At 39.9% G+C, this 13,599-nt stretch overlaps 1 protein-coding gene across 2 annotated transcripts in view; it reads left to right on the top strand.

Annotated features, from left to right (window-relative positions):
- The window catches only part of MTMR1 (myotubularin related protein 1), a 57,086-nt gene that overhangs the window by 18,596 nt on the left and 24,891 nt on the right, over positions 1 to 13,599 (top strand). Inside the window, exons 3-4 of one of the 2 annotated variants that reach the window (XM_049873410.1) lie at positions 5,192 to 5,215; positions 11,325 to 11,400. In XM_049873410.1, the coding sequence (XP_049729367.1) occupies positions 5,192 to 5,215; positions 11,325 to 11,400 (100 nt within the window). The remainder of the gene's footprint in view (positions 1 to 5,191; positions 5,216 to 11,324; positions 11,401 to 13,599) is intronic. The other variant, XM_049873411.1, reaches the window with a different exon arrangement.

Genomic DNA, 13,599 nt, shown 5'->3' with positions numbered 1-13,599 from the left:
TTCCTCGTTTCCTCATTTGTAATATGGGGGCAGTAGTTACTGTTTGTATCACTAGTACAGGCTGTGTTTGAAAATGTTCTGAAGAAGTAGTTTCACACTGATGTTGATTTAGGCGTGTCGACCCTTCCATTATCAAGAATTAAGTCACAGGAGCCAAAGAGATTTAAACCAAAATATCAGCTTTATTAATTGATAAGAGCTGGCTTGGTGAGCATGGCTTAGGTGGGCGTCCACAGTGGGTGGCCTCATCCTTTGTCCCAGAGCTAAACACACTCATCTGAAGGCAGCCCTGGACAATTGTGACTTCCCCTTCTGGGGCAGGACCCACGAAGGCGAACTGGTCATGGGGTGAGGAGACAGATCCCAGACAGGTAAAGGGGAGCATGCCCGCTTCCTTACCCAAATCCACAAAGAGCTTGTGGTCAAGAGGAGGCCCTCGCCTCTCTGCTGGAGAGTGCCCCAAGGATGACTTAAGTGGAACCTGAGGGCAGAGAAAGGGAGTTTTACCCCCAACACAAACTTTTACACAAATTGAAATGGTGGGGCTTTTTCTTGATTTTAGTGAAAGCTATTTAGAGTGTGGTAACGCAGGTAAATTTTTAGTTAACTTCTGAGCAGTACACTTGCTCTGTTAAATTTTAATTTTTTATGCCTTTTCGTAGGTCCTTGGAGTGTGTAGGAGTTGAGAGAGGGGATATGGGGCAGGTCAGGATGGTTGTGGTATAAGTTGGAGAAGCTGAGATGGGGCAACTGAGAAGGTTACGCAGGTAGTACTAACAATTCCCACTTGAATAATTATGCCACTCTAGGTACAGTTACCTTAACCAACTGAACCCTCCCAACAATTGCAAGGGAGGCAATTTAGAGACAAGGAGATCAAAACTCCTCAAGACTGCGTGGCTTGTCTGAGGTCTTGCAGCCAGGGAGTGGAGGAGTCAGGATTTGATTCTGGCTCATTCTTTTAACCACTGTGCCGATTTGCTTCCTAATCCCTGGTTAGGGAGATGCATCTGAAGTCTTCTAATGAGGTTTAGGTAATCCAACTCCAAGCACCACAAAAGGCTGTTGAGAGCTGACCTGCATGTCTCTTGACTTAAAACCTTTGTTCCCTCCTCTAGCTTCAATTAGAATCAGATTCAAGAACAAAATGATCCTCTGTGCATGCCTGAACTGTCTTATTTCAGGAAAGGTATAAGCTGAACCAGAGAGAAACACATGGGTAGCAACATAGAGACCTTTGGGTAAGCCTCTGTTGACCTTCCCCTTTTTATACCACAAATATGGAGGATTTCATTACAATTGTTAAAGAATTATATGAGTTTAAAAGCAGATTGTCATCCTACCCCTATCCGAACTTTAGTTATCTTCTATTTCCAATGGCAGTGGTTTGTTGACAAAGAGTTGTAGCTCCTCTATATAATGTCCAGTTGCGCTATTTGATTCTGCAGTAGGTGATATTTCCATAAAAATGTTATTGCAATGAGGATGTGGAGAAATTGGAACCCTCATTCATTGCTAGTGGAAATGTAAAATGCTGCTGGCCACTGTAGAAAAGTTTGGCAGTTCCTTAAAATGGCAAGCATAGAGTTACCATATGACCCAGCAATTCACCCCTAGGTATAAAAAGAAAAAAAAATGTTTTTTTGTATATACCCCCCAAAATTGAAAGCAATGACTTAAACAGACACACATGCACCAGTGTTCATTGCAGCATTATTCACAGTAGCCAAAAGGTGGAACCACCCCAAGCACCCATCAGCAGATAAGCGAAACATGGTGTAGGCGGTCCCAGGATTACGAATGAGTTCCATTCCTAAGTCTGTCTTTAAGTCAAATTTGTGCATAAGTCAGAACAGTTAGGTATGGTTCATATCTAATGTCAGTCAAATGTTTGTCTCAGTATATAGTGTACCTTTCTATGCATAAAAAAACATTAAGGAAATACTTCCAGATACAGTAACACATCTTTAACATAATAATACAGTAATAATGTTTTGATGTGCATCACAAAGTAGGTCCCATTTGTTATTGTGAACCATTGTGTGTACCTCAAATTTTTATTTTATAGGGGCAGGTTTGTAACTACGGGTTGTGCATAAGTCAGATGTTCGTAACCCAGGGACTGCCTGCCTGTACATACTAAAAAAAAGGAGTATTATTCATCCATAAAGAGAAATGAAGTCCTGATACATGCTACAACATGGATGAACCTTGAGAACATGCTAAGCAAAAGAAGCCAGACACAAAAGGACAAATATTGTATGATCCCATTTATATGAAATATCTATAACAGGTCAATCCATCTAGATAAAAGAAGATCAGTGGTTACTAGGGGATGGGGTGAGGGGGGAATAGGGAGGAAAAAAGTACCAGGCATAGTGTGTGTGTGTGTGTGAGAGAGAGAGAGAGAGAGAAGAGAGGTAGGCATTTACCAAAAAATCCTTTCATGAGTATTTTTTATGATGATGATGCTGTTGAAGGCAAATAACAACAGAGTTAAAAATTAGAAGTTCAATCAGCAGAGATTAGGAAGGAGGGTATAGTTTGAGGAAGTTTATTTTCTCATCTTATGAAATAGGAGGTCAAGAGATAACTGTTTAAAGTTGACAAATCAAGAAATAGAAGCGTAACCATATTTACAGTTATGGAGGCAATGCTCAGAAGATTCAAAAAGCTCTTGTTAAAAGTGGCTGTCACTGGGAAGTGAGGCTCTGGGAGGGAGAGGCAGGGAGACTTTCTCTCCTGCCCCACTTTGGGTGTTTTTTTATGGCCATATAGGCATGCATTACTTCATTATTTTTTTAATTAATAGACTATTTTGTAGAGCAGTTTTAGGTACGGAAAATTGAGCAGATATACAGAGAGTTCCTATGTACCCCTTACAGTTTCTCCTGTTATTTATGTCTTGCATTCCTGTGGCATGCTTCTTATAATTGATGAACCAGTATTGATACATTATTATTAACTGGAGTCCATAGTTTACATGCGGGTTCATTCTTTGTGTTGTACATCCTCTGGGTTTTGATAAACGCATGAAGTCATGTGTCCAACCATTACAGTATCACTGCCCTAAAAATGCCCTAAAAACTCCACCTATTCATCCCTCCCCCCTGGCATTCCTGACAGCCACTGATGTGTTTACCACCAGTATAGTTTTGCCTTTTCCAGAATGTCCTATAGTTGGAATCATAAAATATGTAACCTTTCCAAACTGGCTTCTTTCACTTAGCAGCATGCATTTAAGTTTCTTCCACGTCTTTTTGGGGCTTGATATAGCTCACTTATTTTTACTGCCGAATAACATCCTGTTTTATGAATGTCCCGCAGTTATTTATCCATTCACCTATCGAAGGACATCTTGGTTGCTTCCAGCTTTAGAAATTATGAATAAAGCTGCTGTAAACATTCACGTGTAGGTTTTGTGTAGATGTAAGTTTTCAACTCATTTGGACAGATACCTCGAAGAGAAATTGCTGGATCCTATGTTCAGACTATGTTTAGCTTTTTAAGAAACTGCCAAACTGACTTCCAAAGCAGCTGTACCATTTTGCACCCCAGTGTCAATGACTGAGAGCACATATCGCTCCACATCGTCACCAGCATTTGGTGGCCTCATTCGTTGGTTGGTTTTAACCACTCTAATAGGTGTGTAGGAGCCCTGGTGGTGCAGTGGTTAAGAACTCAGCTGCTAACCCAAAGGTTGGCAGTTCAAATCCACCAGCTGCCCCTTATAAACCCTATGAGGCAGTTCTACCCTGTCCTCTAGGGTTGCTATGAGTCGGAATCAACTCGGTGACACCTAATAACAATAGGTGTGTAGTGTTATGTCATTGTTTTTTATTAGCTTTTTAAGGCGTAATTGATAGACAATAAACTGCACATATTTAAATGGTTCAGTTTGACAAGTTTTGACATATTTGCACGCTGGTGAAACCATTACCACAATTAATAAGCATATCCATCACCCCACCACTAGCTCCCCCCCCCAAAAACAAACCTCCCAGGTTTAAGTTTCTTAGTCTAAATAGTCTATGTTTAGGAACATATGGGCTTTGATTCTCTTTGAGCTGTAACAACAACAAAAAAAACCCCAAACCCACTGCCTTTGAGTCAATTCCGACTCATAGTGACCCTATCGCTTAATTCAGAATACATTTTTTAATTTCAAATGATATTTTATAATGATGATACAATGGTGATTTTTGGAGTCTCTGTCTTCAAATTCATGTGATCTCATCCATTCCGAGTAAAGTCTATAAAGCTATTAAGAACCTCTGTTTTTTTTTTTTTTTTAAGTCTGTTTCTCATAGAGCATACAGTGGTCAGATTATGGAATTTTAGGCTTTGGGGTGGGGAACTGAGATAATTAAAGTCTTCCCCAGACTTGTAAGCACTATTCACTTTGCAAAAGTTACGTCCTGTTCTGTGGGTTTTCTGCCTCCATGTGCTGCATGTTCAGTTAGGATTCACAGGCTAGGGGCCCAGGAATAATGCTGCTGAAATCAGTGCCCTGATTTAACAGCCTAGCTTCCCCTCACATGGGACAGTGGCCTGGGCCCCTGCCCCTCCGGGGCAGCCAGCTTCCCCTTCCTGCCAGCAGCTCCCTCCCCCTTCCCCATGCAGATGGGGTGGCACAACCCAAAGATGGGATTCTGTAGTCCCAAGCGGGAATTGGAAATATAGTTTCAATAGAAGCCAGGTTAAGATTTGTGCTTAACTAGGTTTTATGATACCATTAATGCTATAGCTATAGGGTTCTGTGTTTTTTTGTTTTGTTTTGCCTACTTTGGGAGCATGACCACCTTTTGATACCATCACCTCTATGGGGAAGAATGCATTCAGTATTCTAAACAGAGGTACAAACGAACTTTTCAAACACAGCCTGTTCACGATAGCTTATCATAGTACTTGGCAGAAGGAGTTAGTGTTTAAAATAATGTGGTTTGTCTCGGCCTGTGGGCAATCCGCTTCTCCAAATCATAGACTTGCCTGAAAATGATAGGGCAAATGTGTTAGGATTGATTTGATATCGAATGAAAGTTAGAGGGCAAATGTGTTAGCATTGATCTGGTTGGTTTTATTTAGAGGGGTATGACGTTTCTTAGGGAATGGGCTGTTCAACTTACTGGCATCTTTCACAGATCAATAGTGACGTGTCCACGAGGCTGATGTTCTGTGTTTTAACTAACAGGTGTTCAGGAGGCCTGATATAAGGGTAAGGATGTTTGGCTTTTGGCAGAGGGGCCTCTTCCTTGTGTGTCTCTGCGCTTTAGTGAACACTGAGTCCACTTAGTGTTCTTTACCCTCTCACTGGTTTGTATGAGTCCCTCTGATCAATTTGCTTGGCCTGTCGTAGCTTTAAGTGTTCACTAGAAATGCTTTATTTGTTACGGTGTTTTTATGTGCATTAAAAGCCAGCGTGTGTGAGGGCAGGACATAAAAATTGTTACCAGAGTACAAGACTGACTTCCCTGGTATTACAGGAATTCTGCCCAAATGGATATTCTTAGCTGGACTTATAAGGCTAGGCCTGCAGAGTCCTGTTTTAACTTTGTTCATCGTGTAAGTCATGCTGAAGAATTAGGTGCTCCCCAAAAGTAGTCAACTGTTCTCCATCCTGCCAACCTAAGATTTCAGCTCATGCTTGTGTTTGCATGTTGGACCCAAAAAGCAGAAATGCTAGTCTTGAAGATAAATTTAGCAAAATCAGTCCCGTCTAGTATTTCTTAAAATACAGATGTAACTGTTACAACTAGTGGGTTAGAGCTTATATTTTTCCTCCCTTTATTTCAGAACATTCATAAAGCAAGACAAAGATTGGTAATTTGCATGCATTTAAACCTTAGTAACAGAAGTTGAAAAACTAACCTATTTCCCATTAAATGAAAACAATGTGGATTTTGGAAAGTAGAATTCAGTGACTTCAAGTTTAAAATTTTTAATCTTATTGAAGGCAATGGAGTAGTATAAAAGTAACCAGGTTAAGTCAAACTCATTATTTGAGTTGGTTTATCTTTTTTTCATCTTGTTTTTGCAGTGTTTCCTTTTGCTTATGGGAATTATTTTCTTTGATTCACATTGTTAAATATTAGTGTTTAGCTTTATACTTGCATGGACTTTGAAATGATGGGGTTTTTTGTTTGTTTGCTCATCCCTTTTTCTGTTTAAAAATTTTTTATCAAAGAATGATTCCATTTTTCATTATATTTTAAAAATGGAAATCTCAAGGCATTGGCTGCATTTTTAAAATTACACCGCTTTGAGGGATGGCAGTACCAGCTGTACCAAATGCAATCTGATGGTGAAACATAAAAGTGGGTTAAGTTGCTATTCTTTACTTTTAGAGCTTTGCTACTTCTTCACTGGTTGCTTTTAAGAAATACAGTCACTGGAACCAAAGTTTCATGAAATAAAAATACATTTATGCAAAATTTTGATATTTTCGACCTCAGAGACTTATATACCTTTACAAAGGAATTATAATCTTGTCATCCTCAGTATTCATATTCTTTATACCACCTATTAAACTCAAAGTCCAATTTTAAAGTTTCAAAACATAGTTGATTTTATGAAGAAATTAAGAACCGTATGCTTTCAAAGGGATTGCAACAAAGTTTTAAAAATTTAAATAAGCAAATTTGCCCTTTTAGCATTACTTTGAATCATGTTTGTATGCTAATGAGAAATATTCAGTGATATTTCTTCATTAATCACAATGTCTAATAAATAGTGAGGTAACAGATATGTCTGTATAATACACGCATATAACATACATATATACGTATGGCCAGCCTGTGATATGTGCATGCACGTACGCATGTGTGGATGTTTGTGTGTTACACACACATATATAATCTGGAATTTTCTTATTACCAGTGTAATTGACCCCTGGGCAATATAAGAGCTCCTTAGATAATGTAAACACTGTGTTTGAAGTACATGCTTATGAACTTGCTTTGTATTTTGGCTTGACTTTGCCCTTGGTGGTTTCTGTGGTATGCTTGAGTTTCTATAAACATATTATGTGTCAGTTATTTTGTTTCTTTGCTATATGCTAGAGTATTTCTCGATTTTAAGAAGTTGGTACCTTCTTTAAAATCCATGATATTGGTTTGCTTTTCATTCCTCTACCCTAACACAAACACAGAATAGATACTCCATTTTAGGCAGAGGGTGCTATAGATGGCCTACACATTATTTCCTTAACTCGAAGGGGGAAAATGTTGTGAGTTGCAAAGCCGTGAAAGGTGTGTCGACTTTTACATGCTTACTGTCTCCTTACAAAAGAAATTCTGTCCTTTCACCTGTCTGTTTGCGCATGTTTCTCTTTCTCCTCTTTGCCTCTTCTTGTCCGTGCACCTGGTGCTGTGCAGGAGATTCAGGAAGAACACAATGGCTACCCTTCTGAAGCTGAAGCTGATCAGGTGGCAAGTTCTACGTGTTCATCTCTTTGTAGCTACAGACCGTGTATTTAGAATCCATTTCATACTAGAGTTCTAGACAATAAGCGATGCTTTCCAAATGCTTTTAGTACTGCAGTAGTGTCTTCATGTCCAAGTTTAGTAGATTCATGATGACATTATTTGCAAAAATTGGTTTATCCAACACTTTGTCAACCAGAAACTTGTTCATCTGTGCTTCTTGGTTTCCCCAGATAAGGTTCTTGATGTTAAGACAAATGACCCTCAGTCACCACTAGATGCCGAAGTGCTTCACGAAGACTTAGAGCGGACCAGTGTATCTGCTAAGGGCGCTCACTCCTTGAGGGTGTGGACTTTGCTCTATTCAAATTTTCATGTCCATGCCCAGCTCAGTACCTGGCACCTAGTAGGTATTTGTGAAATAAGTCCATATGTTTTATATTTCCCTGTTGGAATAATAAGCATTCATCCAATATTCTTGAGTGCCTACTCTTTGCTCAGTACTGCTGTAGACCATCTAGAGTCTTAAAGCAGCAGACCTTTTCCTGAAGCTTATGCAGAAACTCAATATGTGACGCTGATCAAAGACTAGCTCCAGGGAAACATGGGGGGCCACAGGTGCTCAGGGCTGTCTTTATCCAACACCACGCAGCCCCACTGTCCTTTGGTGACCCTGAAGCACCTTGAGCCTCTTCTGAAGCCCACTGCTTGGCATGCAGCCATTACACAAATTATCCACCTGGCAGCTTAGATTCAGGATGAGGAGAAAAATGTTGTTCAGGTATTAGCACTAGTGACGTGGAGAGACCTGGGGACTCTGGTGGGCTGGAGCAGTGGGACACATTGAGGGAGCAGACGGACCTTCAGCTGGACCTTGAGGGTTATTGGAACAGGATTCGGATGAGATTCTAAAAGGGAACCAATTGATGATACTCTGAACAAAGGCAGCAAGAGGAATGGGTATGTTCTTGACATCAAATTTAACTCATAAGAAGATCCCATTCTCTGATCATGCTGTACATGGGTTGGATAAATCAAGGGTCAAATCATGTCCTGTGCAACATAGTTGTTGCAATAAATGCTTAATGTAGCACAAGCGTGAGTCCCATCTCCTAACACAGCTTTACAAAGGGCATCTCCTGTACTCACTAAAAACGAGCCTTTAAAAACTCTTCTCTTGAGTTCATATACTAAAGCTAAAAGTATTTCCTTGACAAAATGAACCTCTTGTGAGGAAATCTGAACCAGTACTATCTTTTTTTTTCTTAGTTTGTTTTATTCTGATAGTTTTTCATCATCTAAGGAGCATATGTTAGACTCAGTTATTATGAGTGAGAGGTTTGTCTCACCATTTTTGTGTCACCAACACATCCATGCTCATAGAATTCTACAGGTTTTTCAAGCCGAGCATGACATGACCATTGGAAGAGAAACGTTTGCTCTTCAGCCTTTGTCTTGATAGCCTTGTGAATTCTCAAAATGGCCCCAATCACTGCTGTCTCCCATATGCAACATTTTATTAGCAAGTCCTGGGTTGAGGACTTTAAAATATTTGCTATAAAGCTTAAAGTGAGTCATTTCCTCCAGCCATGCTCAGTTGATTAAAACAGCTTTAGTAAATACATTTCAAAATAGTCTATCCCCATTTATTTTTAAATGCAAGTTACATTAGTGTTAATGGATTTAAGTCCATATAATAGATGATAATATTTAGCCACTAAAATAGGCTTTAACAGTGTGACCTTTGAAGTAATTTCAAGCTCTGATATTGATTAAAATAGCCCTCTCACTTTATAACTATGCTAGAAAATTAAGCACTAGTTCAGGCAATAAATTAAGGGAAGCAGACTTTCAAATTAAGGCTTTTATTAAGATTAGTGATCTTTTAGTGTTTCTAACACTGGAAATTTAAAAGCCTTAACTATTGTTTTATGCTTTATTATCAGGTGTGAGTATGAAAATGAACCCATAAAAACAGTTCTCCACATCCCCTTTAATGTGTTAGCTTTCTAAATATTTTGGCTGAAAAGTCTCTTAAAAGCCAACCTAGAATAAAAATACAGGGTGAACAAACTGTTTGGAGGTAAAGAAGTCTAATCTGTGGTCTTTTAAATGTGCGTATTTCCAGGAGGACGCAGATGGGCCCTCCCCGTAGAACAGACATATATCCCTGATACAGCATTTAGCACGTCATTTGCTATTTATATATTTACTTCTTTCTTTTATATAACTTCGATGAAACTACTATGTATAGTGTTTTTAAATTGACCTCTAAGTCCCTTTATGAAAATATACTGAATACTCTTAAAACTGAAATATAATCGTCATTTTGAATTTTCAGTCATTAACGTTAGGATTATAAAAGACATCGATTGTAAATATTTTCATCGATTCCCAAAATTATGCTGAACACGTAATACTGGCCGACCTGTGGCCCCAGCACACTAGTGTCCTTCCGAGGTTAGCAGATGCTCCTTGGAAAAAGCAGTTCCTGATCAAGTCGGTGTGAGGAATGCACATCCTCTAGCGCGCTCTTGCGGATTTTGTGTGCATTACCGCACTACAGACACCAGTCTCACTTGTTTCCTTTAACCCAGCATTTCCCAAACTTTTTTTTTTTTTTTTTTAAAAGAAGCACTGTTCACATCTCTTGGGGGAAAATAATGCTCTGTGAAAACAGCTTGGGAATTGCTGTGGTTTTTGGTCACCTTATTTTTATTCATGACACGTGCTGTCAGAGATGTCAAGAAGAAGGTGACTGGTTTACTTGGTAGATCTCAGGGTGTGGCAGCACCTTGGAATGGGCGTGGGCCCCTGAGTTCAGGCTCTGGCCCCTAGCTTTGTAGTTCGAGAACACGATTTTTCTCAGCTCCCTGAGTTATCCGTGACTAAAAGATTAGCTCGGAGCCCTGGTGGCGTACTGGTTAAGAGCTTGGCTGCTAACAGCCGCTCCTTGGAAACCCTATGGGGCAGTTCTCTGTCCTACAGGGTCGCTATGAATCCGAATCGACTTGACGGCAATGAGCACGAGCACCCAACCTAGCTCACAAGAGACTGGCTACTGGACCACAGTGCCTACCTGGTCATTAGAAATGCGGACATGTAGCTCTCCCGCCATCCCAGGCATCCTTTATCACTGTAATCAGGAAGTCTAAACTAAGCCATAATCAATGTGCTGAGTGAGCGCAGAATCAGCACCGAGTGAGTTGGCTTGAAATGCCTGATGAACAAGCCCCGCCCCGAGGTGCTGATTGAAAGACTCCTGTCTGCCCGATGAGCGCGCATGCGCTCATGACCTGGCTGGGAGAACACGGACAATCCCACTCTCCGCGCCCTCTTGTGGTGCACTTTGTACACACGCGCACACGCATGCACACAGCTGGGCTGCAATGCAACTCTACAGCTTTCCTTAGTTACGTTAGTGGCCTGAGACCATTCTCTGGTTATTTTAATTAGACTTGGATATTTCCCAAATCATCTCTTAGGCTGGGTCATTGCTCCAGCTAGCTCAGTACCTGCATCTGATGTTGATTTGATTTGTATTGGTTTCACGCTCAAAAGGTAACTTTTTTCTGACCTTTTTTCCAATTTCTGGAGGGACCTTCTAGCTGTCTGTGTAGTGATTCCTGTATCTGTCATGTCAAGCCATTTCTGTATTAATGCTTTCTAACTCTGAGACTTAAATATGTTGTAACAATTTGCTAGAATATGCAGCATGGTGTCCTGTGATGCTGAGCTTTGAAGTTGTCTTTAAAGCGGGGAGGGGAAGGGGGCATACATATTGCTCGCTTCTGTAGCCTCATAGCAAAGCACAGCACACCAGAATTCAGCCCAGGAATACAAATGGAAAGTGAGATTTCCTCCTGTTTTGTTTTGTTTTGTTTTTGTTTTTGCTTTTGCCAGGCTCTAAGGGATGGGAATAAGCTGGCACAGATGGAAGAAGCTCCACTTTTTCCAGGAGAATCAATCAAGGCCATTGGTAAGTTTGAATGCACTTTGGTTATGGAGGTCCACAAAATGAAATGGCAGTTTACGGGCGAGCACAGGTGATGCCGTGTTGGAGATCAGCCGGGCCAATTTAATTAGGGGGAAAATGGACTGGGCCCGTTGATTCTTATCAGCGTCAGCATGACCCTAAGAGCTAGAAGACCGTCTGGGATCATCTTATGCTACAACTTCATTAGGTAGCATTACTTATAGAAGGGGCGCCTGCCCTCTCCTGATGAGACACTCACTGTAATGTCAATTCACTCATTTGTTGGAACCCTGCCCCTCCCCACCCCCATCCCCAAATAATCACTGATCTGCTTTCTGTCACTATATATTTTCTAGAGTCTTACAGAAATGTTATCATAGAGTACGTGCTCTTTCTTTGTCTAGCCTCTTCCACTCAGCATGATTATTTTGACATTCATCTGTATTGTGACGTGGGTCAGTAGTTCATTCCTTTTTATTGCTGTATAGTATTCCATTATATGGATATATTACAGTTTGCTTATCCATTTATCTGTTGATGGACATTTGGGTGGTTTCTACTTTTGGCTATTACGAACAAAGCTGCTACGAACTTTCATGCACAGGATTTTGTATGGGCATGTATTTATTTTTCTCTTGGGTAAATACCTAAGAGCAGATTGGATGGATCATATGGTAGGTGTACATTTAATTTTTTAGAGAACTGCCAGGGTTTTCTACAAAGTAATTGCACTGGTATACATACCCACCAACAGTGTACGAGTGTTCCAGTTCTTCCTTTCCAATCTGGATGCCTTTAATTTCCTTTTCTTGCTTTATTGCTGTTGCTAGAACCTTCCATACAATGTTGAATAAAAGGGGTGAGAGCGGACATTCTTGTCTTGTTCCTGATCTTGGGAAAACTTTCAGTTTTTCACCATTAAGAATAATGTTAGCTGTAGGCTTTGCATAGCTACCCTTTGTCAAGTTAAGGAAGTTCCCTTCTACTCTTGCTTTGCTGAGTTTTTATCAGGAATGGATGTTGTTGTTAGCTGACGTTCAAGTCGATTCTGACTCATAGCTACCCTGTGTGCCACATGATGGAACACCGCCCAGTCCTGCACCATACTCGCAATTGTAGTTATGCTTGAGCTCGTTGTTGCATCCACTGTGTCAATCCATTTCGTTCAGGGTCTTCCTCTTCTTTGCCGACCCTCCACTTTAGAAGCATGATGTCCTTCTCGACCATGATAACCTTGATGTTATCAGGAGTGACTAGTCCCTCTTGATAACGTGTCCAAAGTATGTAAGACAAAGTCTCACCGTCCTTGCTTCTAAGGAGCATTCTGGTTGTACTTCTTCCAAGACAGATTTTTTTATTCTTTTGACAGTCCATGGCACATTCAATGTTCTTCGCTGACACCACAGTTCAAAGGTGTCAGTTCTTTACTCTTTGGATGTTAGATTTTGTCAAAATACTTTTTCTGCATCAATTGATAAAATCGTGGTTTTTCTTCTTTAGCCTATTAATGTTGTGATTGATTAATTTGTGAATGCTAACTCAACCTTGTTTTCCCTGGATAAATTCCACTTGGCCATGATGTATTATCTTTTTTATATTTTGTTGACTTTGATTTCCAAAATTTTTAAGGAATTTTGCACAAATATTTATGAGGGGTATTGGTTTGTAGTTTTGTTGTCTTTGTCAGGTTTTGGTATCAGAGTAATGCTGGCTCCGTGGAATGAGTTGAGAATTGTTCTCTCCTCCTCGGTTTTTGAGGAGAGTTTATTTCTTCCTTAAATATTTGTTGAAATTCACCAGTGACACCATCTAGACCTGGAGTTTTCTTTGTGAGAAGATTTTAACTATAAATTTAATTTCTTTAATAGCTGTAGGACTATCCAAGTCATCTTTTTCTTCTTGAGTGAGCTTTGGTAGTTGTGTCTTTCTAGAAATTTATCTGTTTAATCTAAGTTGTTAAATTTATTGGCATAAAGTTATTTATAATGCTCCCTTATTATCCTTTCAATATCTGTAGAATTTACAGTGATAAATCACGTTTCTCATTTCTGGTATTGGTAATGTGTGTCTTCTCTCTTTTTCCTAATCAATCTGTGTAAAAGTTTGTCCGTTTTATTCATAGTCTCAAAGAACCAGTTTTTGGTATCATTGTTTTCTCTATTTTCTGTTTTCTCTTTCATTGATTTCCCATTCTGATCATTA

The sequence above is a fragment of the Elephas maximus genome, chromosome X, assembly GCF_024166365.1.
Source record: "Elephas maximus indicus isolate mEleMax1 chromosome X, mEleMax1 primary haplotype, whole genome shotgun sequence".
Taxonomy (NCBI): Eukaryota; Metazoa; Chordata; class Mammalia; order Proboscidea; family Elephantidae; genus Elephas; species Elephas maximus.
This window is presented reverse-complemented; position numbering and strand designations above follow the sequence as displayed.